The 27,932-nt window shown below is 49.8% G+C and overlaps 1 protein-coding gene across 2 annotated transcripts in view; it reads left to right on the top strand.

Annotated features, from left to right (window-relative positions):
* LOC142579013 (cystinosin-like) overlaps positions 1 to 7,452 on the top strand; it is a 164,217-nt gene extending 156,765 nt beyond the window's left edge. For both annotated transcript variants that reach the window (XM_075688786.1, XM_075688785.1), the window contains exons 6-10: positions 594 to 693; positions 1,664 to 1,783; positions 2,744 to 2,926; positions 3,773 to 3,890; positions 7,125 to 7,452. In XM_075688786.1, the coding sequence (XP_075544901.1) occupies positions 594 to 693; positions 1,664 to 1,783; positions 2,744 to 2,926; positions 3,773 to 3,890; positions 7,125 to 7,273 (670 nt within the window). In that variant the 3' untranslated portion in view covers positions 7,274 to 7,452. The remainder of the gene's footprint in view (positions 1 to 593; positions 694 to 1,663; positions 1,784 to 2,743; positions 2,927 to 3,772; positions 3,891 to 7,124) is intronic.
* Positions 7,453 to 27,932: the final 20,480 nt, after the last annotated feature.

Below are 27,932 nucleotides of genomic sequence, written 5' to 3'. Positions count from 1 at the left end.
TCCAAACAAGGACTCAGTAAGACTATATAGCGCTTGTTGCAGCATAAAAAACGCAGTTAGTTCTTGCGAAGGCGAGACTTAGCAACCATTTTACAGAAGCCATACTTATTGCGAAAAACATGCTCCTTTAAGAATTTTCACGAATAAACAGCTTTCCACCGTAGTCACACGCAGGCGTCTAGGAGGCAGATAGTCCTTCACAGAATTGTGGTGCACTCTGGCTGTTGTCTTTTTTTCTTTACTAAATGAATTAATGTTTATGCGCACATTCCTTCGCACCAGCCAAATTCCGAGCGTTTGAATAAGAATTTCAAAGCGTACACTGCTCGACAGGCACTTATAACGCCTGTAGTTCACGTCTATTATCCTCACGTATGCATATGTGAAGAGGAAGGCCCCTTAATTCATCTTGATATACATTCTGTCACCGAGCGTTGCCATTTCAGCGCATTACCAAAACATTACGATAGCGTTTAAATGCTTTTGATTCGTGCAAGAAGATTGCACATGTGTTCGCTTCGTTGAGCATAATTACCTTTGGGATGGGAAAATAATGGTTTCTCATATAAGCCGACCTGGCGCTCTCGTTTCAGTGTGGTTGGCTTGAGCTTCGACTTCATCGGCCTCAACCTAACGGGTTTCTTGGCGTACTCCTTCTTCAACCTTGGCGTCTACTGCAGTCCCGTCGTTCAGGTAGGCGCAGCGTGAAATATATTTCCAAGCACTGCTCATCCTTTCTTCATGAAATACACTGTCCTGAGACGACATGAACTTGAATGTTTGCTTGCAGTCATGATGCGAAGTCAAGGATACCTCAATGTTTGCGACTCAACCAACTGTAGTTTATTTACGTCGCTTGTCAGAGACGCACACCGAGTGCCTTCCTTAATTACTGCGTTAGTTTCGAGGCCGGAGGTGCGCGCTAACTTAATTACGTCATTGTTCGATTCATCTAAAGTTATGATTGCAGTAGTCCCTGAATTGTGAATTATAAAACAGCCGAACGGAAGGCAACCTTTGTTGGGATGGCTGGCATCAAGTAGTGATCACGAGGGACCTAATGCAACTTCGCCTAGCATAACCTCCCCAATCGAATATTGCCAAACCTTACCTAATTAAAGTTCTCACGTAAAAGTCGTGGCACACTCGATAAGTCTGCTTTTTCCTTCATATACAAAGTATTAAATATTAAACCTAACTTATGCAACTGGTCGTATCAGAATAAACTTAATCGTTCCTCAGACCCTCCTCAGGCAATCTGTAAACGTTGATAGTAAAATCACGTAGATCAGCTCACTCCCGATAAAAACCTTCACGACAAAAGGCAGCTCCGAGAAACGCACATATTCGTTTTTCTTTGTGTTATGTATCTCGCATCGAGGTTCGCACGTGGAAACGTCACGCCTTTTGCTATGAAATTTTGTTCCGCAACGCCCTTTGTCATTGCTTGCTTTGCCGTTCACTCTTTTTTTTTTTTTCCTATCTCAACAAGAACGTGCTATAGACGTCCGTAGCGCTTCTATAGCTGCAAGGTACTTCGCGAACTCCCGTTACAGGAAGAAAATTTTCACTGCAGTATAGATAACGATTGTACTTGTGATATGAAATTGCATCCTAAAGAATTCCGCAGCATTCTTAAGACCGTCAACCGTGCTTGCTGCAGAGCGAGTACTACTCGCGCCACCCTACGGGAGTGCTGCCAGTCGAGGTGAACGACATCGTGTTCGGCCTGCACGCCTCGCTGGCTACACTGATCACGGTGGTCCAGTGCTTATTCTACGAGGTGAGTCGCCCCGTTGCCGACGCCGATGTTATATGCACGTTCCCGGCTGAACTACGCCCGCGATCGTGCTTTTCTAAAGTGAAGACTTCTCTCGCCTTCGTCTTTCTTGTGCGACCTGCAATAACTGCATCACGTGGGCAGAGTAAACAACAAGAAAACTAACTACGTCGCTCGAAAAAAAAAAAAAGGAACGTTTATTCGTAGTCGTTCTGATGGTTAACTGCAACGATAAAGAGTCACTATAATTGGGACAGTGCTACTCAACGTTTCTTTCTTCGTCCAGCGGCTGGTTGCGTCCTGTAGCTGATGAGTTCGCCCATGCTTCCCGCCCCTGCCTTAACCGTTTCTGTAGCCCGTAGTAGCCTGCGCCAAACGCGTGCAAGTGCCAGGGTCACACTGTGTCGGCGGCTCTTGAATTGTGCTGCCGTTGACAGGGTCACGGGTGCAATTCCCGGCCGCGGTTAATTGTCTCATTGCGCCGGCGACAGAATGCAAAGAACGCTCGTCCATCGTGCTCTTCGGGTGCACGTAAATTAATACCCAACGTGGTAAAAATGTGGTTGAAAAAAGGAAGGAAAAAGAAAATCGCTCCACTGTGATGTCCCTCACAGTCCATTTCGCAGCTTGCGCGCCTTAAACCCCAAAATTTAATTTCACGTGCAAGGCTGGCGGCCCAAAGAAACCAAATTACAGCGGCAGCGCCTCATCGTATATGTATGGTCCTAGCAAAGCTTTATTTCGTTCTTGTTTTTTTTTTTCTCAGTATCACATCTTGCAGAATTTTTCAACGCTGAATGTAGAGACAGTACGCCTCTATAGAGTCAACTTTCCAAATTTTGCCTCATTAATTCGCGTTTGTGAGCTTGTTCGATGACTGCCGGTGGTCGTGAAGACGGCAGTAATTGGTATAACGGCAGACGGGTGGTCGCCGTGGGTTGAGTGTCGATGTGGCTTGCGCAGAGGAAGGACCAGCGGATGTCCCTGGCGGCTCGGGCGCTTCTGGGCATCGTCTGGGTCGGCGCAGCGCTCTACGGCGTGATAACGCTTGCGGCGGGCCGCCACTGGTCCAGCCCGTGGCTCTTCTACCTCTACTACTTTTCCTACTGCAAGCTCGTCATCACGCTGGTGAAGTACATCCCGCAGGTGAAGTACCCGACCAGCAGTAAGCTAGCGATTACCACACCGTGCAATCCGGCATTACTAGCTGAGCCATTAAGCACCACCTAGCTCAGACCCGAACCGTATTTTAACCTTATTGAACCATACTAATTAAAACTTTAACGCGTATACTAAACAATATGAAAGCGGAAAAAATTCTCGTCCGCCCGAGTTGTAGCACGTAGCTACAAAGAAAACCCATACGGGTTTGTCAGAAAACTCGCTAGGTTTCCTCCATCCTGCTGCGGGCTTTAGGCATAACGTCCCAGTGCCTCGAGTTTTCCATTAATTCACCCTCGCTCGGCGATCTGCTGGCCTGCTCGGATGATAGAGCGACCGCCGCGGAAAGGTTTTGGTCTCTGGTTCAAATCCCGGACCAGGACGAATTTTTCTTCAGCTGTGAGGCTCTCTTTCCGAGAAGCCCGTATGGGTTTCCTTTGTAGCTTCGTGCTACAATTCGGGTGGGTGACAATCTTTCCCTATCATCTTTACTTTCGTCTACCTTGCGGGCTTCTGCATAACTTATTTGCCATACCAAATAGTATAATGGGCTGGATTATTTTGTTACAACAAAGATCAATAACGCTGAAACAGGACGGGAGCTCGTTGTTCTGTCTTGCACTGTCGCCCCGTTTCAACGATTTGACAGCTTACAAAGCGGGTAACTGGAAAAAAACTATGTGTATATGTTGCAAGCATTAGACTGGCATCCTGATACGCACGAAACCTTATTTTAAATTTTAAAGCAACTCCGGAATCTCCCATATCGCACTATATGCTCTGTAAGCACATTACTGGTGTCGCTAACATCAATTCCCTCTCCAATTGCAGGCCATTCTCAACTTCAGGAGAAAATCTACGATTGGCTGGAGCATCGGGAACATACTCCTCGACTTCACCGGTGGAACCCTGAGCATGCTGCAGATGTTTATCATCGCCTATAATTACGGTAATAACACAATATATTGGTGGCGGCAATCTTAGTACTCTAGTGTGTACGAACACATCTAACGAACGAACAGCTTCGTGCATTTGGCCTTTCAGATATAAAACGCCAAATACACGAAGCTGTTCGTTCGTTAGATGTGTTTGTCTTTAGCCGCCGTCTATCTTAATATATTTGCGTTAACGGTCTGCCAGTGTCTGTTTTCCTAGTGGCGGCTCGAGCGTAACAACTGCTTTTTTCTTTTTTTTTTTCACGTAAGACTTGGTCTTCTCGCTTGTCGTGTGCCCCGGTTTCTCGCGATGATTGAAGGCCAATTTGTATCATATCACCAAAAATGACGGCGACTGCTTGCTTGCTTAAATGATCGTTTGTTAGTCGGACGCCTGAATTTAGAGAGCCCGTAATCGCAGAAGCAGGTCGCACGCAAGAGCCACTCAGAAAAGCAGGCGCTGGCCAGCGGCGACACCACACGTACTGTCACTTTCTAAACGGGTCGCTTAGTGAGCGACACTTCTTACACGAACGAAGCGCCGTTAACATTCGTCTTCCAAGATGAGATACCCAACTTGTCATGCGCTGCCATTTCTCGAAACCGGATCCGTTCACGTTATTTGTGCGTGCGTTGTTTCCTCGAACAACGAGGGGCAATAAAGTGTAACAGCAGTAGGTGGCTGCCAAATTGCGGCTGCCAGAAACGACAGGAGCATACGGTAGATCACGAGGTGCATGCAGGTGCCATCTGTCGTTCCTTGAGGCGGCCACTTGGACAGATTCCGAGCGTTTCTCGTGCCAGCTGTCTTTCTTTCGATAGTCGAATTGGCCCCGACGATTTGAAGAACAATGCCGCGCGAGATGAGCAATGCAGCGCAACAAAAGCGTGAGACCTTGCTTGTCTGTTTGTGTGACATGGTGAGCCAAGTCTTCCTAAGTGCACATTGTGTGTGGGACGCGCGACGTATACCACTTCCTGTATACCACTTCCACGTATACTGCGGCAGTCCTCACCGGATGTGGTTGCAACGGCGATACACTGCAAGCTCGCCTTCCGTCCTGTAAGAGCATGGTATTCAGGATTCTGCTTGACAAAATCTGCTATATATACTCGCGATGGACCGCTGAGAATTAGAGCCGCAGATATCCTGTTCCCGGTTCCTCGCTTAGCAAAATTGCATACATGCACAGAAAACGACGTGCTGCGCCCAGCGACATGATGTCTGTTTGTTTTCTTTCACTTCATTTCAAACCGCCGAAAAAAAAAAAAGAAACGAAAATCCGGCTTCAGTGAGATCGCCTACGAGCTTCTCGCTTCTTATAACTCTTATAACGTGATTTTTCGCTTAGGTCATTCGTAACGCTGCGCGTTAGCTTCGCATACGTGAGGTCACTGTGTTTTCGATCGAAGAGCATCTATTTGGAAAGCAGTCAGGCTTTAAGCGCTCGCGGTTGTTGCGTGCAGGCGTTTGTTGGTTGCGAACAGGTGCCCGAAGAGCCTTGCCCACAGTGAAATAGCCAATTAATGTTCGCGGGCAAGATAAACAGTTCGAGTCGTAGTAGTTCGCCGAAACAGAAGCCCGAAGATTTTCCGCACTTTGGAGCTAATCGCAATTTTGCAAATCAAGTTTCCCCGTAAGCTACACGAGAAATTATACTTATCTATGCTTGATGCCTGGGACGCATTTCGAGTGTTTTAAACGTTCCGTACTTATGACAAACTTAAAAACAGTATTTATTTTTTCGTAGTTGCCTGGTAGGACACGCGACCCGGAGTTTCTTGGGTCCGCAGGCTGACTGCTGCTACGATGCGCGCGAAACATTCTCCTTTGTCGCTGTGCGCTGTTAGAGAATATATGGGCTGCGGATCGCCATACCTTCACATGTCTTTATTACGGTCTTTTCGCCGCAGTTTTCGCCTATGAACGTTTGCGACGGTTATTACACGTGAGACTGCAAGGCGACCTCCGCTGCAGTAGCGTTCTCACCTCACGCATTCACGATGCGAAGTGGAAAATGGCCAACGTCTGGCTCCGACACCTGCCTCCCCTCAACAATGTTGGCCCTTCATGGTCATATAGCGTTTAGTGTTACAATGACGAATGTAAGAGACGTACGTCGGCGTCCTGTCCCTTACCTTCGTCAGTGCAACACTAAGCGCAATATAATCATGAACGTCCACCAACTAGCCCCGTTCACTGCTTTACTAAATGTTGGCCCGACTTTCTCGCTCCGCGCCCGTGCGCGCGAGGCGGGATCCGCATCGCTCAACAGAGCACTCGAGCGCGATGCTAAACGCCCCGTTTGGCGCCCCTCAAGAGCGCGGAGGATTTGCACAAAACGGGCACTTGCACAGGCCCGTCCAAGTGGCGACTTTGGCACACTCTCATGCAGCGGTACTTTCACGTTGGCAAAGAGAGAGTCCAGTTCTACTGAACACTGTTCGTGAAATGCAACAGAAGTGCTCGCTCTAGAGCCGACCTTTAGGTCACGATGTTGCCCCCGAGACCAGCAGACCCTTAGGCACATTTTCTCAGCAGTCCATTGCGTTCGCAAAGCTTGTTATGCGCGTGACACCGAACCTGTCCAATTTCCGTGGGAGGCTTCGACGTGCTGCATGTAACCACATGGCGCGTATTCTTCGCGTCCCGTCGACGGGCGTCGGTGCGTTCCGTAGATTTTTTTACATTACACTGCGATAGCGTGATAACCCCAGCCGAAAACTTGTCAGTTCCGTTATCTATTAAGGCGTATATAGCAAATGGTACTTATTACGGCCATGACAGCGGCGTTAAAAATGCTGGGACTTGTCAGAACAACGACCTCATGAGGCACGCCGTAGCGGGGAACACGGGAAAGGAGAAATCGCACTGAATTTGTCAGGTTTGTTTCATGTCAAAGAAAAGGTTAAAATCTAGTGACGGTTGGAAGCGCGTTCTTGATAAAGGCTGTCAATTTCTTTATAAAAAATGTTAAACATAGCAAATTTTCAGAAAACGACACTGAACACTGTACGGTGCGTTCCGTACATTTTTTTATATTACACTGCGATAGCGTGATAACCCCAGCCGAAAACTTGTCAGTTCCGTTATCTATTAAGGCGTATATAGGCGCATCATAGTTTTCTCTAGAGTAAATTTTTGTTTGTAGGGAACTCTATGGAATACCTGTTTGGGGAACACCTTAAGCTTCGTCCGCTTTCTGTGTCATCCGCATCAGCGCCGCTCTTGATTTTTCACCTCGCAGATGACTGGTCGTCGCTGTTCGGGAACTTCACCAAGTTTGGCCTTGGCCTGATCAGCATCATGTTCGACGTGCTGTTCATGCTGCAGCACTACGTCTTCTATCCCAATGGCAACAGTGCGCTCAAGAAAGTGCCCCACGACGAACTTTAGGCACAGCCCGCGACTGCCAGCCTTCCGCCCTTCATTACATATGCATACGTACATTGCGTCGCTTTACATGTGCCCTCCCTTCCGTAGAAAAAGAAAAATAAGGACTGTTGTACGTTTGTTTCAACTGTTTTGTGCTATATATGAGACCGATTGCTAAAACATGTTTTTTTCGTTCTATCTCTATCGTGTGATATCCTATCAGGTGTGAAGGTTAAACGAAGTTGTGATAGTTGAGTTTTAAATTTTGGGAATCGTAAACATCATGCGGAGCCCGACTCATGTGGTGCTCGTTTTCGAAGAGCCCCTCTCAATTCTTTTCTTTTTTCGTATTTCAATAGAAACCTGCAGGTAACTGAACCTGTGCAAGAAACAACGAATATTCGCAACAAAAGTGTGATAACATGGAACATTTCGCAGCTCTCTGCTCGATTCTGAAGAGCAGATGTACTTTCCCGCGCTGTCTCCAGCAAGAACATTTTATGGTTGTTTTAATTTTTCCTCATTGACGACTCTTCTCCCGCACAACGGCAGAGATCTCGAGCTCAATCATGTATTTGTGCCGTGGATTGCGAGAGTGCGGACACGCAGTGTCTCGTGAATGTCCCTTTACTACGCGTGTAAGTCGTGTATACGTCATCTATACTGTACGCGCCGTTGGTGAATATAACACGGTTTCGAGAACAGTGTGCGCGTGTCGCGCTATCTTGCTGAATATATTAAGGGCGCGTAGGACTCGTCATTCAGGAGCATATACCGGTGCCCCTATAAATGTATACGCTCGGTCATACATAACGCCTACGACTATCACCGTATACACGCCGGCTCTGCGTTGCTGCTTGAACGCAGTAACACATCTACCCTGTTCACGCGGATACATTACCATTACCGTGATGGGCCATTTAAAGAAGTATCGCGAGCCGGCTTTGCAATAGTTTCCGAACCATTGCGGCTAACTCAGTGTTAAAGTGGTAGTCATTGGGCAGCTAGCGCGTTGTTCCTTCTTTTGTGGGATAAATGATTAAAGGGAGGACTTCGCGAGAGCCAGAACGGCGCACTGTAGCCAAGCAATAATCAGCGTTTCAACACTGCTTAGGCTGCCGTGCACTATAGGCAATGCGCATTACCAGATAGCCGGCTAGGCACTTTTGCAAATGGTCTATTCCACCTGTCTTTTCTGATTGTTATAATCAATATTGCGGAACGCCGTATCATATCCGCAATCACAATACGGAAAACATTAGATGCCATTGGACTGCGTAAGGACTGTTCCGAATTATATATTTTTTTTTTCCTTATACGCACCATTTTCCGGGCATGCCCTTAATGCGAATGTCGCAAGCAATTCCCGCAAGAATGCCTCCTCGCAACGTAATTTCCAGGCAATAGCTTCATTCAGTGCAGGGTAGCTTTCAGAAGGTAACAAGCGTGCACTGCATGGACTTGCGCCTGCTGAGCAGGAGTGCGGAATGCAGCTGCAGTAAAATGGATTTTGATTCGTGTTCCTGTGATGTTCAGCTGCGCACAAGTGACGAGAGCATTAAAGAACGTAACGCACATTCGTTACTCGTACGCGCTGAATTTCACGAGAACGTGAGTCTGTGCAAAAAACCCACGACTTTATATTCCAACAAACTTTTGTTTGGCGTATGCGTCGAAACGTTCCGCGTGCTATGAAAGACGCGCGTTGGCGTTTCATGTTGACAGCATCTCTAACCTCGCTTAACGGGCCCCTCGGACACCCGGAATACGCTTCTGGGATGCCCTTCTAAAATAAACACTATATATATATATATATATATATATATATATAATCAATGAAGGGAAACTCGGACATCCACCCGTTCGTAGCAAATGCTACAAAGGAAACCCATACGGGTTCCCCGAAAGAAAAGCCTCGCAGTTGAAGAAAAATTCGTCCTCGTCCGGGACTCGAACCCAGGACCCCCGCCTTTCCGGGGCAGCCGCTCTACAATTTGATTTAACCAGGCGGCTAGCAGATGGCAGGTCGAAGTCGAATTTGTCAACAACTCGGAGCAAAGGCAGCAACTTGACGTAATAGTTCCGCGGAAACCCGCAAGGTGGACAGAAGTAAATAATGAAGGGAAAATCGGACATCCATCCGTTTGTAGCAAGTGCTACAAAGGATATATATATCTATATATACACACACTCTCGTTATTTTAACATTTATTGGGTCATTTAAAAGTGGTAAACGGTAAACTAAATTCTCATGCGAACTTTCCTAGGAGGAGAACCGGAGCCTCCTCCAAATGATTGGTAGGACCCCATTGTACGTATTCTGGTAGGTCGCTACAGCAGCCTTGAGAATCGGGACCTGTGTGTATAATCCGCGCTCATTTTCATGTCTGGACGAAGGTTCCTCTAACCTTCAGTGTCGAACGACGCTTCGAACAAAATTTGATCGGCGATGAAGGCCTTAACAGGCTTTATTTTGAGCAAACAAACTGCTTCTGTGATTTGTCCTTGCAGACTGTTGTTCATGTCACTGCAGAAGACCTCGCCACTGTTACCTAGATGTCGAAGCCCGAAACCGAGTGATGTCAAAGTCATCGTTGCGTGGTGGACGTCGCCGTAAACGCCCATCGATGTTCTGATGTCTAGATCCAAGAATATAACAAGACCCTAAGTTCAAATGGACCCTGAGTAACCTTGAAACGGTGAAAGAAAAACCGAATTAACGTGGACCTGTCGGGTATTCACAGCTCTTCGAGCTGTCTGCGGCAACGCATACTGTACATATACTCGCAACCACGTTTTGATTCTTAACTATGTTTGCTAAAGCTTGTTTTCAGATAACTGCGATGATTCTGCAACCTTAAGGACTGCTCTCTTACATTTTGCGCAAAGCACGATCTTTTGATCCGTGCGTCCTAAGAGAAACATGGCAGCCACACGTGTGTGTGTGTGTGTGTGTGTGTGTGTGTGTGTGTGTGTGTGTGTGTGTGTGTGTGTGTGTGTGTGTGTGTGTGTGTGTGTGTTTGAGAGAGAGAGAGAGAGAGAGAGAGAGAGAGAGAGAGAGTGAGTGAGTGAGTGAGTGAGTGAAAATTCTTTACGCAAGTGCCTTGTCTTGCGCCATTTGTTCACGTCCGCGGTGTTCAACATGAAAGTGATACGACCTCTGAAATATCTCGCGAAATTATTTTGCTCATTTCGAATTTATTCATGCTGCAAAGTTCGCTTCCTGCATGAGCTGAATACATTGAAAATGTCAGTGCACAGTGTAAATTAATATTATGGCATTTCTCTACTATACGCCAACCTGCAAAGGAACAGGTATCGTTGTGTACCATACTTCAACATCGAATTCACATTTGGTTGGGTCAGTGTGTTCTGTTCTTGCCGCATTCTCGCCAGAAAAAGAAAGTTCTTGCAGTCATAACGCATTTCTATGCATGTCAAGTCAGAATCGGCACGCTTTCTTAAAACATGCACACGTACAACAGACTACATAGTAGAACGTTATATTGTTTCGCAACCGAGCGAACGTACCTGAATCAGTGCAATCACAACAAAATGCAGCGAACACGTTAGAAGAAGAAATACGTTAGCTCACTGAAAAGCAATGCCAAATCAGTTTATAGCGATGGTCTTTCCAAACTCTATTTCTTTTTCAGACAAAATTTGATTGTAAGTGTAGAAAGGAAATGCGAAAAATCCAGTCTTGAATTTCGCGCCCGAATCGCAGTGCGGATGACGTCGAAATGACGGCAATGATATTATTGTAATCGCGTGTTTCGGTCACTTTATTTTGTTGGAGGGGGCGAGGGGGGAGGAAGAATGCCCAAATGTTACCAGGTTGACTCAGCGAGAACTCTTGAATGCTGTTTATTTCTTCCTTCTCTGTTCATAATCATTCCACTAGCGAAGACCACACGCTGTTAAAATAAATGACGACCCGATCAGCTGGTACTGAAATTTAAAGGTGACTTTACACTTCAGTGAAGTCATAAACTTCGACAGCGTTTGTTGGGATCTGGTTGATTATTTACCGTCAAGAAAATATGAAATAGCATTCGAAAGTGACCAAAGAATCAACCGAATAAGTTGCGATAACTTTCCCGAGCTATTAACATTGCAAGATTGCAAGGAAATGCTTTTGAAATTTGGGACGGCACATTGGCGTGCTGGCGCTGCCGTTTCGGCGTGAAAGCCAAAAAAAGTTAGATTGTGACTTCATTTTCTCTACTAGCAACGTACATTTTGCAGTAGAAAAGGCAATAAAGAAAATTTTAAAATAGAATCTTGCTGTTTTAAAGTGTTACACGCAGGGTCCCTAAAGGGACATGGGGGCTGTGAGAAGAGTTGTAGCGTGTGTGTTTAGGGGGCGGGGCGGGGGCAGCAGCGGCAGGGTATTGAACTCGTTACTTCGTGTCAAGCATCATAGTAGAACTGTCACTAACACCTTCATTTTTGTTTATAGATGGAGCTTTAGTGCAAACTCTACTGAAAAAAAGAAAGTTTTTTATTCAGTGTACCTTGTAATGGTTGGGGTCGGGCACGAAATAGATGGTAGCTGACCCATGCCGTCGTCCAACTTATCCACGCTGAGGACGTTGTTGAAGGAGGAGACTTGTTCCCATCGAGAACGAGGAATGTGGGATTTATTTACAGTATCTACATGAGAACGTTACAGTTCATCAGTCTAACATGACTGAAAGACAAATGCACACAATGCAGCCCCGCCGCGGCTGCTTATAAACACACTGTCCTCCCTAGATTCCTAGGTGACAGAAAACGGCCATTCGACCAAACGGAGCGTCTAAAGTCATCGTAGCCGACCCACCTTTGAGGGAGAGGGTTTACGCACTAACTTCCGCACAGGTTTCACTGAGCACACCAAAGTGAGAGGGTTCTCGCAGACACGGTGCTGCCCCGAACAGGCGCCTCTTTATCCCAGAGTCGACTCCGCAGGCAGTGGCCGCCGCGTCTGTTCATTGACTGACAACTTCTAAGCTGCGTGAGACGGCACCACAAAACTTCTTCCCGGAGCTCCCCTGCTCCAAACAGACCGTGACGGTGTCGGCGTACACACTAACAATACTTGCTCCGCCGACTGGGTCTAGACATCTCGGCGCCATTCCGTTGTGGACGCGGCGCATTGCCCTCCTTACAAAACGAGTCGCCGCCGCAGACATGCCGGCGCCTTTCCGACGGTCGCTTCCCCGAAGATCGTCAGCTCCCGCCGTTCAAACGTAACAACCTAGCATCACTGCAATAACTTCTTGGTAGCCGGATGCCCATCATACTTCTTGTAGAGCTTTTCTTCATTGTGGCTATATTTGTATGCCGACACGGGGAAATTGCACAGGTTATTCATTCATGGAGTTTGTGGGGGTTCCACTCTGCGTGCGGCTAGGGCTGAAGGCGAGCTCCGGATCTAGCCCCACGCAGTCGCTTTGTGTTGCTCCCCAACCCGTAGCGCGGGAATCGCGGCTACGTCGGGTTCGAACGAATAAGGCAACCAGCGGCGTCAACTGTAAGAACGTTTATTGCTACCGGCAATAAAGAACACTGGCAGAGGGGCGTCCTCTCTGTAATAATAATAAATAGGCTGGCCTCGTTGCCCGGGATAGTCAGGCAACGTGGTCACTCACGTGTTGCGGCAGGTACTCCAGTCCGGCAGGTTAGGGGTCCCGGCCTCAGAGAGAGAGGGTCTCCCCCGGTCGCGCTGTTTTGTACCTTTTTACCTGGGCGAGAGGAATGTCCTCCTCGCCCGTCCTCCCCGCGAGTCGGGGAGGAAGGGCGCGCGCGTCGCGAGAGCGAGGGAGAATCGGCAGAGGGCAGAGTGCGCCTCTCCCCTATCTATGCCGGCTCTCGACGCGACGGCGCGGGGGAAGATTGGCGCGTGTGCTCCCCACATCCTCCTCCCCTTAAGAAGCCCCCCGTACATTGATGCTGGCACCTAGGTACTCCCGAAGGGTTCGGGCGCCCGTTTGCTAAAGTTCCCGCCAAGGTTGGCGATCAAGGCAGCGTTGCACACGCCGGCTTTGAGCGTGGGGCTTGCGAGGCGGATCGTAGTCCCGGCTGGAAGGCGACTCTCCGTGCCGCACCCCAGGTGTCGGCTGCTCAAGCCGGGCGGTCGCTTGCTGGGCGCCGGGTAGTGGTTCGTGCGGCTGCAAGGCCAGCGTAGCGCTGCCGGTGCGTCAGTTGTACCCGCGTGTACTGCAGGCAGTTCGCACGGCCGTGTCTTGTTTCCTGCTTCAGAAAATTGGATTATTCCACTGCACGGAACGAAATTGTGATAAGCAGCATGACTGGCCGGGTCCGGGAACACCGTCAACGCCCGTTACGAAGGGAATGGTCGTCCGCATCATCAACGACTCACAGCACACCGCACGGGCCCTCGCAAGTCTTTGGTCAATGCACACACCGCATGCAAACACGTAGAATCGTTCACGCCACATTCCCGTCGTAGTCTGTGTGGTTGCTTGAAGACTGGAACGACGGCTCGTCGTCAATACTCTGCACTCTGCTGTCGCTAGACGTTCGCTTTCCGGCAGGAACAAGGTGCCAGCACGGCCCGGACTTACGAATGGTCCTCGCAGTCATCGGGCTACGCAAATATAGCAGTCGGATCACTTCCGCCTGCTACGCAAGTTGTAGCGCGGCTGTGGGCTCGCCGTCCGGTTCTGGCTGCTCTCACTCGCCGACCGCGGTTGAGGGAGGGTCTGATCTTCATCCCACTGCTCATCACGCGGCACGTAGCGTTTCAGGTCGCATACGTGTACCGGCCCTCCGATCGGCTTCCCTTTCATGCTCTCGAGCCGGTAAACAAGCGAGGAAACCTTCTCTCGCACTTGATACGGCCCGGTCCACTTCGGCGCCAGCGAGGCAGCGAACTGTTTGCTAGAATCGCTGAGAACGTGCTGGCGTCGAAGCACCAGATCGCCCACTTCGTAGCGGACGTTCCGATGCGAGCGGTCGTACTGCGCCTTCTGTTGCGCCCTAGCAGTGCGAAGATTACGGCGTGCTTTGTGTAAAGCTTCCGTCATCTTGTCACGTAGGTGCGTCGCGTATTCAGCTCGTGCTGCCGGCGCGACCGACATTCCGCTGCGATCCGCGAGAACTCTATCCATCGGATTCGGCAGCTCTCTCCCCAGGTTGAGAGAAGAAGGCGCATACCCAGTCGAGCGGTTCACTGTCGATCGCAATGCAAACCCGATCTCTGGAAGGTAGCTATCCCAGTCCTTATGTCTTTCAGAGAACGCGACAAGCATGTGCTTAATGTTGCGATTGACCCGTTCAGTGGGGTTCGACTGAGCATGGTAAGTTGTCGTTTTCTTGTGCTTAATGCCAAGTGCAGCGCACGAGTCGACGAAAACCTTCGCAGTGAAGTAGGACGCATTGTCCGTTATCAACTGCTCCGGATAGCCAAATCTAGTGAAAACCTCGATCAACTTATCCATGATCACTCGTGCCGTCAGTTTTCGCAAGGGGAAAAGTTCGACCCATTTACTGAAGTGATCTGTGACTACAAGCAAGAATTTGTTCCTGCTCGGTGTGGTGGGATACGGTCCCATGACGTCACACGCCGCGATTTGCCAGGGAGTCTGGCTGTCGATAGGCTGCATGAGGCCGGGCGGTCGTCCACCTCGGGGCTTCACGCTTTGGCACACATGACATGAGCGGGCGTAGCGCATCACGTCCCGTTTCATGCCTGGCCAGGTAGCGAGGCGACACAACTTAATGTAAGTCTTGGGGCCGCTCGCGTGCCCAGCGATACACGAGTCGTGAAAGTAGCGTAGCAGTGCTCCTCGCAACACGCGCGGTATCACCACCTTAAACGCCTCACTTGTGTCGTCCTCGGTGGGAATATACCTCAGCAGGAGGCCGTCGGAATTCAGCAGATAAGAATCCAGCGCACTCACAGCATTACCAACTGATCCCGAGCGCTTAGCACGGACAGCAATACCAGCTGCCTCCATGTGTGCGGCGGCCGCGCCCCCCTGCTCCCGGAGCTCGTCGAGCACTTTTCGACAAAACGGGTCCTTCTGCTGAGCCGCGAACAGCTCCTCTCTGCTGAAGACGACTCCTGCGGAACCGACAACGTCTACGTGGTTCACGCTCTCGCCCAGGATCGACGGTTGTTCCGCGTCCCTTACTTGGGCCTCTCCATCGCCTCGGACTGGCGCTCGCGAAAGTGCGTCAGCTGCGGCATTGCTTTTTCCTTTGCGGTAGCGCACGGTGAAGTCGTAACGCTGCAGCAGCAGTGCCCAACGCGCCAGGCGGCCACTCGGCTCGCTCAGGCGCCTCAACCAAGTGAGAGCCATGTGGTCAGTCTCAATCTTGAATGCCACTCCATCGACGTAATAGTCGAACTTTCGCAGAGCGAAAACTATCGCGAGGCACTCCTTCTCTGTCACCGAGTAGTTCCTTTCGGCCGGCGTCAACGAACGACTCGCGAACGCAACCGGTCGGAGAGTGCCTCCGTGCTCCTGAAGCAAAATTGCACCTAAGCCTAGGTCGCTTGCGTCTGTTTGAATCACAAACTCCCTATTCAAATCGGGCAGCTGCAATTCGGCCGTGTCAGCGAGCACCTTCGTGAGGCCACGCAGTGCCGCCTCCTGCTCTTGTCCCCAAGTCCACCGTTCGTCTTTCCTCAAGAGCTTCGTCAAAGGCGCTTGCACTGCCGCGCAGTCTGGAATGAATTGGCGATAAAAGTTCACCAATCCCAGAAAGCGCCTTAGTTCGCCGATATCTTTCGGCGACGGGTACCGCAATATAGCCTCGAGCTTATCCTTACTCGGCAGGATGCGGCCGTTGTCCAGCGTGAATCCCAACAGCGCTATTCTGCTCGCAGCTATCTGAGCTTTGTTCGGGTTCAGCGTGATACCCGCGGATCTCAGCCTGTCTAGGACGTCTCTCAAGTGGCGCAAGTGCTCCTCGAATGTTTTCGAATAAACCACTATGTCGTCCAGATATGCGAGGGCATGTTGCCACTTCGCGTCTCCTAGCACTCGGTCCATCAGCCTTTGATAAGTAGCGGGAGCTCCGACCAAACCAAAAGACATTCTTTTAAATTGAAAGAGCCCCCGGTGACAAGTGAAAGCCGTTTTCTCTTTGTCACGCTCGTCCATTTCGACCTGAAAGTATCCGCGACTAGCGTCGAGCGTTGTAAAGTACTTCGCCCCGCCTAGGTTAGACACTAAAGAGGATATGGAGGGTAGAGGGTACGCATCCTTCTTCGTAACCTCATTCAGCCTGCGGTAGTCTACACAAAGGCGATAGGTATCGTCCTTCTTCGGGACTAGAACTACCGGGAAGCCCCATGGGCTGTTCGACCTTTCCACCACGCCTGTGTCGATGAGTTCGTCTAAGGCGCTATCAAGTGCTTTCCGCTTAGTCAAGCTAATCGGCCGAGGATTACATTTCCATGGCGCAGCGTCACCCGTGTATATCCTGTGCCTGACTAGCGTAGTGCGGCCCGGACGGTCAGTGAAAATCGCGTCGTATTCGTACAACAGCGACGACAGTCGTGCCCGTTCTCTCTCCGGCATAGTGACCTCTGACAAAAGCGGGTGCGTTACTCCTCGCAGAACAGTGGCGCACTGTTGTGCCACCGTGTCTCTCTCCTCGCCTGCGCCGATTACGGTTCGCTCGCTTGGCTGTGGCCGGGTGTGGCCCACTCGCGCTGCGCCCGGAGACTGTCGTGTCTCCGCTGCCACGGGCGCTTTTGCGAAAAGCTTTAAAGCACCCGTTCCGTTCTCTCGGTAACCTCCGTTGCCGATGTCTATTACAATGCCCGACTTGACGAGAAAGTCTCGACCCAAAATAACAGGCACTGATAAACCCGGGAGATGTACGAGGCGTTGTCGCCTGACGCGTTTCTCCCAACGGATCACTAACCTAGCTGCACCGCTAGATTGTGCTGTGCCGGAAGCAAGTCGGAAGGTGGTGTCATTATCTCTCAAGCGGATATTGTTCTCGCGGAGATGATGCAACACCTCGTCTCCAAATAACGAAGCGCTTGCTCCGGTATCCAATAATGCAGCGAATTTCTTTCGGGCTATCGTTAGCTCGATGAACGGCGCCTGCGAGTCCGCAACACCTCCTACGCGACAAGCCGAAGGCGCAAGTAACTCGGTACCGCCGGCTATATTCGACATCGCCGCACGGGACCCAAGGTGGATCACCGGCGGCCTCGCCCGTTTCCCGAGCCACGTGCTCGGCCTCGGCCCGGCGTGCGGCCGCAGTCACGGGCGATGTGCCCTGGTCGGCCGCATTGGTAGCAGCGGCCGCTGAAGCCTCGGTGGCCTGGGCGGCCGTCGCTCCACTCCGGCTCGCCGCAGCTTCCTTGAACTGCGGTCGGCGTGTGCCGCTCCTCCAGTCTCGCATCGGCCTCTCGTTCCTGTCGCGGCGCGCTGAGTGCGGCGTTAGTCGGTGCTGTTCTCAGCGCGTAGGCGTACGGGTCCAAAGCGCGGTCTGATAACTCCCAACTACGCTGGACCTGCTGCTCCGCGAACGATACCGACGCGTCGACTCTAGACGAGTGGGAAGGGATCGCGCCGCCGTTCCACGCGCAGCGAGGCTCGAGTGACAGCGCCGCGGGTGGAGGCGGACGGTATGCTCGCGCCGCGAGGATGTCCCCCTGGATGCGCTTCGCCTCGGCGGCGAGTTCGTCTAGGTCTGTAAACCTACATCCTCTGAAGTAGGCCGCGAAAGTGGGGTGTGCCTGCCGTGTGACACGCTCAACTTTCTCTGCATCGGTGGCGTGAGGGTTCGCGAGACGATAAAGTTCGTCCATCGCTCGAACATATTCCAGCAGGGACTCGTCCGGATGCTGGGTACGAAGCTCCAACTCTCTCCTCAAACGCCACTCGTAATTGGGCGGAAGAAATTCCTCGCGGAAGTTCGCGCGGAACTCTTCTACCGTGCGGCATCGGTGTCCGGTCAGTCGGAACCATCGAGCCGCCTGGTCAGTCAGTGAAACCGGGATCACGCGCGCGACTAGTTCGGCGTCTGAAAGCCCGGTTGCCTGCTGGTAATACAGCAGACGGTCGAGGTACTCACTTGCACTCGTGCGATCGTGGTACCCACTGTAGGTAGGCATGTCTACCTTAATTCGTGGTCGCTCGCTCTGCGACGAGGCCTGCATTGTGCCTTGCAGGGCGCCGGCTAAGCTCTGCATGATTTGCAACGCATTTTGCAGCATTGCCTCGCTAGACGGCAAACTCGCGCCCAAAGGGCCGGATGCCTCTGCCGTCCGGGTCGAGTTATCTAGTGGCATGTGTGCCTCTATGTCCGCGTCGCGATGCGGCGAGGGGCTCGACGGGGTGCGCCTCGTATTAGGGCTAACCTCTGCCCACGTGGCATTTGCGCCCGCCTGACTGTTCCGCGTGAAACACTCAAAACCAAAGCTGCTAGTTTGTTCAGCAGCTGCCGCCGCGTTAGCAATAGGCCGCTGACTTTGCGTCGCTACATTTGACAACATGAACAAATCTGAGAGGTCAGACAAGCCAGCCGCCATTGTTCGCTGAAACGTGGGTAGTCCTAGCGCCAACACACACCAGAAGACTCGCCGTGTTGCCGAATTCGATCCACGTTGGTAGCGCCAAATGTGGGGGTTCCACTCTGCGTGCGGCTAGGGCTGAAGGCGAGCTCCGGATCTAGCCCCACGCAGTCGCTTTGTGTTGCTCCCCAACCCGTAGCGCGGGAATCGCGGCTACGTCGGGTTCGAACGAATAAGGCAACCAGCGGCGTCAACTGTAAGAACGTTTATTGCTACCGGCAATAAAGAACACTGGCAGAGGGGCGTCCTCTCTGTAATAATAATAAATAGGCTGGCCTCGTTGCCCGGGATAGTCAGGCAACGTGGTCACTCACGTGTTGCGGCAGGTACTCCAGTCCGGCAGGTTAGGGGTCCCGGCCTCAGAGAGAGAGGGTCTCCCCCGGTCGCGCTGTTTTGTACCTTTTTACCTGGGCGAGAGGAATGTCCTCCTCGCCCGTCCTCCCCGCGAGTCGGGGAGGAAGGGCGCGCGCGTCGCGAGAGCGAGGGAGAATCGGCAGAGGGCAGAGTGCGCCTCTCCCCTATCTATGCCGGCTCTCGACGCGACGGCGCGGGGGAAGATTGGCGCGTGTGCTCCCCACAAGTTTTATGTCCCAAAACAGGCGCTAGCGCTAGAGATACGCCGTTGTCGAGGAATAAGTTTCATCAACCGGAATTCTTTACCATCCGCCTAAATGTATAGGTATGTAAGTATTCTTGCATTTCGCCCGCGTCTTTTGTGCCTTACTTTTGTGCCTGAATGCATAATTCACGACGTTTCGTTAAGAAAGTAACTGGAACGCCAATGCATTTCTCCTCAAAGTCAGGCAATTAATACCTTCACACTGGTGGCATCCTGAGAATTGATGTAATAGCTCTGCGGAAACCCTCAAGGTGGAGAGGAGTAATTATTAAAGGGTAAATAAATAAAACTCTTGACTTTGCTTCGACTTGTTGATGATAAATTCGACTTCGCCCTGCCATCTGCTAGCGGCCTGGTTAGCTCAGATGGTAGAGCGGCTGCCCCGGAAAGGCAGTTGTCCCGGGTTCGAGTGCCGGACGAAGACGAATTTTTCTTCAATTGCAAGGCTTTTTCTTTCGAGGAACACGTATGAGCTTCCTTTGCAGCAAGTTGCTACGTTTGGGTGGATGTTTCATTTTTCCTTTATTAATCATCCTGATAATTCGTTCCAAGTGGATCCACTTTGTGAACTTCACGGATATAATTTGTAAATTGCAATATGGACCACAAGGTAATTAGTTAGAAAGGTACTTAGCGGATTCTTGTTAATTAGACAGTTATGCGAATTTTAATTTTTCGTGCAAGTAGTGCCCAACTCTTGGAGTAGACCAGCTCATCAACTAGAATTGGGCTATCTGCCACAGGCAAGCTTTAAGAATTTTTGAAGGTGTTCGCTGAAACGCCCTGCATATAGACCGGCCACACAGCTGCCGCTTCCCGGCAACTGCAGCTTATTTAGCCGCATTATTTACCGGGAAACTCTCACGTCGAACGCTGCGCCCGAAGCCGAGCTTTCTGGTTGCCTGCAGTGGCTGCTCAGTGGCTGTGATGTTGGGCTGCTAAGCACGAGGTCGCAAGGTCGAATCCGGGCCACGATGGCCACATTTTGATGGGGCCGAAATGCGAAAACACCCATGTACTTAGATTTAGGTGCACGTTAAGCAATTCCAGGTAGTCGAAATTATTCCAGAGTCCTTCACCAGGGCGTGCCTCATAATCAGATCGTGGTTTTGGCACGTAAAACCCCATCATTTAGTTTTTAGCTTTCTGGTTCTCTTTCTTTTCTTCGCCCGGACGGCCGCCGCGGACGCAGACGCGCGGACGTGAGCGCCAACTGGTGGTGCTTCAAAGGGGCTTCCTCCGCTTTCCTCCTCGCGCTCTCTTCGCTATCGCCTTCTTTCATCCCCCGGCGCTCCGCGTTTTCTCGGTTACGTCGACGCTCAACGCAAGAACGGGCGCCTAAGAGCTGCTCTCTAAAACTGAAACAGACATCCGATACAGGGGACCCAAGTGTGTGCACTAAATGTGCAACACTCCCGTTGAGCACAAGAGGCTAAGCGGCAATCTTGCGTATACTTCAGCGGTTATAGATGGAATGAGATGCGCACAGAAATAAACGCTGCTCTTGTAAAACGTTCTTCGTTTGTTTGTTTGCTTGGTTTGCTTGCTTTGCTTGGTTTGTTGGGTTTGTTTGTTTATTTGTTTGTTTGTTTGTTTGTTTGTTTGTTTGTTTGTTTGTTTGTTTGTTTGTTTGTTTGTTTGTTTGTTTGTTTGTTTGTTTGTTTGTTTCACGGTCACCGTGAACCACTCGTCGGCCCATCTGCTGCACCGCGGCAACTCCGTACTAGCTTAGAAGCAACGCAACTCCAGCTGAGCGGCGCAGGCAACGGGTGATACATCGCGCCCAGACAAAAAGAACAAAAAAGAGGGAAAGAAAATCGAGTAATAACCCCGCGGTACAAAGGAAATCTCATCATTCGTTGCCTCGGCAACGGCGACCAGGTTTGGAAAAAAGAAAGCGGGAGAAAAAGCGCGAAGCCGGGGCAGACGAGGTTTCGGGGAAAAAAGTGCCAAGCTGACCGTCCGAGCCAGGATGTCATCGCCACACCGTCGGGAATCGCGTTCGTAACCGTCGCGCAGCCACCGACCATCCGGGAAATTTCAAGGTGGCAGGCAATGAACCTCAGGCTACGCTTTCCCTCGCAGTGCCCCGCGACAGGAGCACGAAAAGGTCTGTGAGGTTATTGAAAGTCATAATATAAAATGAGAGACGGTAGCTCCGATATTGATTGCACGCATTTGTCCCTGCTCCTTGCGAAAAACGCACGTCACTTATGGTTGCGTTGTGTGGCGCGAACGCGACAGCACACAATGCAGCAGTGTGCAGCAGGATTTCGCGGGAAGTGAAATTGGATTTTCGATTTCACAATAGAGCGCGTGCACATCGTGCCTTTAGAAAGCCCATGCCCCGTACCCGAATCTCTGGCAGGGGATAAACGCGGGACATTGGCAAAGTATAGGTGGTGCCTGTACGCCTTGGCGAATGCGTGTTCGCCTCGGGACAAGATATTTTTCGGGCGAAGAGACGCATTGCGCCCTATTCGTGGGCTGTCCCGAGGCGGGGGCCGCCATGTTGCGAAACCGGCACCCCCCACTCGGGCTGCAGGGAGATCGTGTTCAAATCCAGCATAAATATTTCAGTAACTGAGCTTTGTTCTCTTTGTCCTTACAAAGATGCTATCGCAATTCTGTGAAAATAAGCTTATGCGGTAAGCTAGGCAATAAAACCTCCCCCTCCCCATGCATGGACCAACTTTTAGACTATTAGCCTATGATACTCAAGCCTGGCAAACATCTGGACAACATTAAAAGCCTATGGCCAATCGCGCTGACATCAACGTTTCTTTTTCAAGCTAATAGAGCGAATGCTGGTATCTCGCTTAAGCTGGTGGCTCGAAACCCTGGGTGGGTACCATCCGGCTCAGGTATGCTTTCGTCCAAACTTAGGAACTGAAAATGGTCTCGAGGCACTATCTACACGTATATTATGCATCGGCCGCCCCTCATCCATCCGCTCATTGCTGTTACTCGACATAAAAACGCGTACGATAATGTCAGTCATTCAGCTATCCTTGAGGCACTCCGTTGGATTCATTGCCCATAGAAGCTGCACAACTTTGTAGAGGCATTTCTTCATAACTTCACATGTAGCATCCGTGTATATCCGGCCAGACGTTTGGTCGTTACTCGTCATTTCGAGGATCGCGACGTGGCTCTGTGCTGGATCCGTTATTATTCAACCTTACACGGATTCCATTCACCTGGACCCTAGAGAGACCTTCAAGGATGATATCTGATATCTGATGATATTTCCGTATAGTACTCCCACCGAGATTTTGATATTCAGGAACGTGCTTTACAAGATTTTCTCGACGTGACTGTTAATATAGGTGCAAAGCTATCGGCCTGGTGCTCTCGCTGGAAAAGACAGCCCTGATCTCAGTTACTAATCTTCGGGACCGTCGCCAGCCGCAGAGCAGACCCCTTTCTCTTAACCTTTACTGTTGTCCTATTCCCTACACGGTGTCTTTCCGCGTTTTAGGCCTCGCTATTGCGGCCTCCTGCTCGGCTACATAATGGATGAGAGAAGCACGCCGTCGCTCAGCCCAGCTGCTCCATCTCGTTAGGCGCATCCCTTCAAAGGCTGGCGGAGCTAGAGCTGGGATAGCCGGATTACTCGTCCGCGGTATATTGCACGCAAAGACTTGTTTATCAATCCCAATTTCAACACACTGGAACCGGTTAGAAGTGGCAAACAGAGATGCAATACGAACCATCAGCTGTCTTCCGCGCCTCATTCCTATTTATATTCTGCAAAGGAAAGCAGACCTCAACACGTTAGATCAATTATATATTTCATATACACTATATATACATATATATACATATACATATACATATATATACACTCGTCCCATCGCCTCGAGCTTTCAGCTCGTCCAGCAGTTCAAGCCCTACACCCATTACATGGGACAACACGCCAATCCTCCATCGTCGGACCATATCAGCCTATCACCGTGGTCGCGCAAACAACTAAGAAACTACAAGCCTCTAGGTCGCGTCGGCAGCCCAAACCCACGACCAACTCCACAGCTGCCATCTGGGCTTTTGCCGACGCCAGTGCCACTGACCAAGTAGTTGCTATTGCGCTAACCTGTCCTGCCTTAATCCTGTCTCAAACATGCCTCTATCATGTCCCGCTTGCGCCGCCGTCTACATTTTATTTATCAATACTGTTGGCCGACGGTCGTTACAGGGCGGTTTCAAGACAAACGAAACACGATAGCAGGGCTGCCGCAGTCTAGAACAGACCAAATGAGGCATATACACAGGAAAAGGCACAATGAAAAGCATAAAGAGGCAAAAGACAAATTATAATAGGGTGGTATTAAATGTACCACAGCTGCTGGATTAATCATGTGTGTTACAGCCAGGAACATAAGGGAAAACACGGGGAAGGCGGTAGATGGAAATTCAAGACGATGAGCAAAATGAGAACAACTCCTGCTTTCACCTTGTTCTCGTTTTAACCAGGAACATCAGTGAGACAAATTACCATTATTAAAGTAACAGCTATGTACTTCTAGCCGAAATAAAAAATTGTTAGTGTGGTTTCAAATTTATTTAGACTGTCTACTCTTAATAATCCATGTGGAAGCGCGTTCGATTTCTCAATTGTTCTGGGGAAAAACGAGTACTTATATGCATCTCTTCCTGCTGAAATGGGTTGAATGTCCTCTAGGTTGCTGCTTCGTACTGTTCGAGACAAACGCTGTTTTATTTACTGCTGTGTATTAAGGTTAAACCAGTTATGGCGAATCAGATAAAGAAATTTTAGTCTATATCCTTCTGCGTTCTGAAAGTGTAGGTAGGTTGAGCTTCCTGAGCATTTCAGTTACGGAGTCGGTTGAACGGTATTTTGATAAGCTGAATCTTGCCGCTCTTCTTTGAAGTTTTTCTGTTCTATATACCAGGTTTTTTTTTTTTAACGGATCCCACACGACGCTTGCGTACTCTAATGTGGGAGGAACAAGCGTTAAATATGCAGCTCATTTAGTTTGTGAGGAGCAAGTTTTAACTTTCGCCGCAAGTACCAGAGCTTTTTTCCAGCTGATGAGCATATGTTGTTTATGTGTGCTTTCCAGTTGAGGTCACTCGATAAAGTAATTTCAAGGTACTTAATGTTATTTTCACGGATTATGACCTTACCATCTATCTCATAATCGAAGGAGGAGAGTATATTATTTATCTTGTTCGTTATCCTTATATACATAGTCTTGCTGTAGTTAATTTTCATTTTCCATTTATTGCACCATTCACTAATACTTTTTAATGCGGAATTTATGGCGATCTGATCATCGCGGCTGGAGGCTATGGTATATATTAAGCAGTCGTCCGCAAAAAGTCGAACTTTGATAACGGGGTTAATCTAGTCTGCAATGTAATTTATATAACTGGGAAAAAGGACAGGGCCTAGCACCGATCCTTGAGGAACTCCTGACGTTACAGGCAACACTCCGGATTTCGCCCCATTCACTTCCACAAACTGCGTTCTTACTAAATATGATTGAATCCGTTTGACAATGTTAATGTTAACGCCGGGACTAAGCACTTTATCAAGAAGATATGGGTGTCTTTACCCCTTTCCCCAGCACATTGTAGCCAGCCAGTATTTACACTGGCTAACCTCCCTGTCCTTCCTTCCCTTTTCTCTCTCTCTCTCTCTCTCTCTCTCTCTCTCTCTCTCTCTCTCTCTCTCTCTCTCTCTCTCTCTGGGTGTGGAACGCGGTCGAACGCTTTTGAGAAATCAAGGCAAACGGCATCTAATTGACCTTTCTCGTTAAGTACGCTTCAAAAATAATGTATGGTTTCGGTAAGTTGGGTAACCGTTGACAATTTTTGCCTAAAACCATGTTGGTTAGGAAGAAGGACATTAGCATTTTTGAAGTAATTGAACAAGCTTTTTGATATTGCATTCTCCATAATCTTGCAGCATGTGGAGGTAATTGAAATGGGCCTATAATTTTCGATGCTGTGTCTGTCACCGGATTTAAAGATAGGGACAACTCTAGCTGTCAGCCAGTCAGGCGGCAATTTGGGCTGATCTAGGGACGCTTTAAAAATTATATAGAGATACTTAAATATTCATTCCGTATGTCGTTTTAAAAGTTCATTTGGAATACCATCAGGACCGGCTGATTTTTTTGTGTCTATGTTAAGAAGTAGTGCAAGAATTCCCTCCTCAGCGAAAACAATGCCTCACAGAAGCAACATACCCTCCTGTGCGATTCTCGTCAAGGTCAGTGGAAGATGGCTCCGGTGGAGCGAACACAGAATGAAAATATTCTTTATATTTGTCAGCAATTTGTGCACGGTCGTTAATTATATTGCCAACAATACAGATATATTGTGCTTGTTCGTGCGACGGGGCAAGGTGACGCCAAAACATTGTGGTGAATCTCTCATAAAATTGGGTAACGTCTGCGAGTAAAAGTGTTCCTTTGCCGTCACGAGCATGTGCTTAAGGGTTTGGAAAAGCTGCGAAATCTCCATTTTGTTCCTCTCTTTATTCCTACTTCTACGTCTTATTCTTCGTTTAAGCTTTATTGTATGGCCGTTAATACAACGATTGCACTTTTTCACTGCCTCGTTTCGTTTTGGTACGAACCTTTCCAGACAGCAGTTCACCGTATTCCGAAATCTATCTTACAAGATGTTCACGTCAGTCGCCTCATCGAACGAGTACAGTGACATTTAAAGACAGTCCAAGATGCTAACACCGTCGGCATTACTATAATCTCTTATACAAGTAGTTAGTACCTTTGAATTCTTCGTCGGGAGGGCTTTCTTTGCACAAAGCAAAACCAGCTTATGATCAGAAATTCCGTCTTTGACGGAAACACCACAATCTGGTACATTGCTTGAAATGGGCACAAGATCAAGTAAGGATTCCGAGGTCTGTGTAACTCTAGTAATTTCAGGAACTATTTGCGTGAGGTCGTAACTGAAAGTGAAGTTTAACAAAGCTTCACAATGGGCAACATCTGTTGTGCCCAGTGCAAGATCAACCCAAACTGTTCCCGGTAAATTGAAATCTCCTGCAACAATGACACAGGTGTTACGTGAGTGAGTGAATATAAACTTTTATTGGGTCCAGCAAAACGCGATAATACGCGCACCCGGCTAATCCCATGACGGGACTGACAGATCTAGTCTGCCGGCCCGATCGCGGGCACGCTGGACGGCCGGGATTTGGTCCTCAAGGACGGGACTTCGCAGGAGCGCGTCCCACTCTTCCTTGCTGAACTTCGAGCGCAGCGACCCGCACTCCCAGAGCATATGAGGCAAAGTAGCAACCTCACCACAGGCCACGCAAGAACAATTCGGATAAATCTTGGAATATATGTTGTTAAGGGACGCCGGATTTGGGTAAGAGTTCGTTTGCAGGAGCCTGAGTGTGACCGCCTGCGGCCGGCTTAGCTTGGAGTGAGGCAGGGGGAAAACCCTTCTCTCTAAGTAAGAGAATTAGTAAGTTCATTGTGCGTTATAGGAGAGTCTCTGTGTCCGGGGAGAGAGTTGCCCGATCAGAGAACAGCGCGGTCGGTAAAGCGACGCGCAGCCTCGTGGGCAGACTCGTTGAGGTTCAGAGGAACCCCCTCAATCGCCCCGACGTGCGCAGGGAACCAAAGGATGGAGTGTATGGAGGTGTCGCCGTGTTTGGCGCCTTTCAGAATATCCCACACGGTGAAGTCTTCGTCCAATTCCGGACGGGCTGTGCCGACGTAGTCTGGAGACCGGTCTTCCTCGTCTCCGTGCTTTACGGGAAGGTACTTCTCCATGAGCTTGGTAACCAGCTCGTTCCAGGAACAGGATGAGGTAGCTTCGTGCAGGGCTCTGACGAGCGTGTGTCTCTGGCTGGATCTGATGCTGCCCTCGTTGAGGAGGTGTTTTAGCATGCCCCAGCACTTGCCCTTACGCATCTGCCCGTCGATCGAGTCACAGACCTCGTCCCATTGCTGCTTGCCGAGAGTCCGATAGTGATCTTCGATGGCCTTGTTAAGCTCGGAGATCTTTTCCCTCAATCTTCGCTCAAACCTTTAATAATAATATTTGGGGTTTTACGTGCCAAAACCACTTTCTGATTATGAGGCACGCCGTAGTGGAGGACTCCGGAAATTTTGACCACCAGGGGTTCTTTAACGTGCACCTAAATCTAAGCGCACGGGTGTTTTCGCATTTCGCCCCCATCGAAATGCGGCCGCCGTGGCCGGGATTCGATCCCGCGACCTCGTGCTCAGCAGCCCAACACCATAGCCACTGAGCAACCACGGCGTGTCGTTCAAACCTTTGTCCCTTCCATCGGAGAAGCAGCGCCTGCTTGGCCTCGATCAGATGGGCTAGCCTGCTGTCCATCTTCTCTACCTCCAGGCCACTAACGATCTTCTTAACGGATGACTCGGCGTCACTCTTGATTCGCTCGCACCAATCTTCCAGATCTTTGTGAACGGGTGCGCTGTCGTTGCCGCGGAGCTCGCGAAAAAGGTCCCAGTCCGTGATGGTGAACTCTCTGG

Source organism: Dermacentor variabilis, chromosome 4 (genome assembly GCF_050947875.1).
Source record: "Dermacentor variabilis isolate Ectoservices chromosome 4, ASM5094787v1, whole genome shotgun sequence".
NCBI classification, from domain to species: domain Eukaryota; kingdom Metazoa; phylum Arthropoda; class Arachnida; order Ixodida; family Ixodidae; genus Dermacentor; species Dermacentor variabilis.
This window is presented reverse-complemented; position numbering and strand designations above follow the sequence as displayed.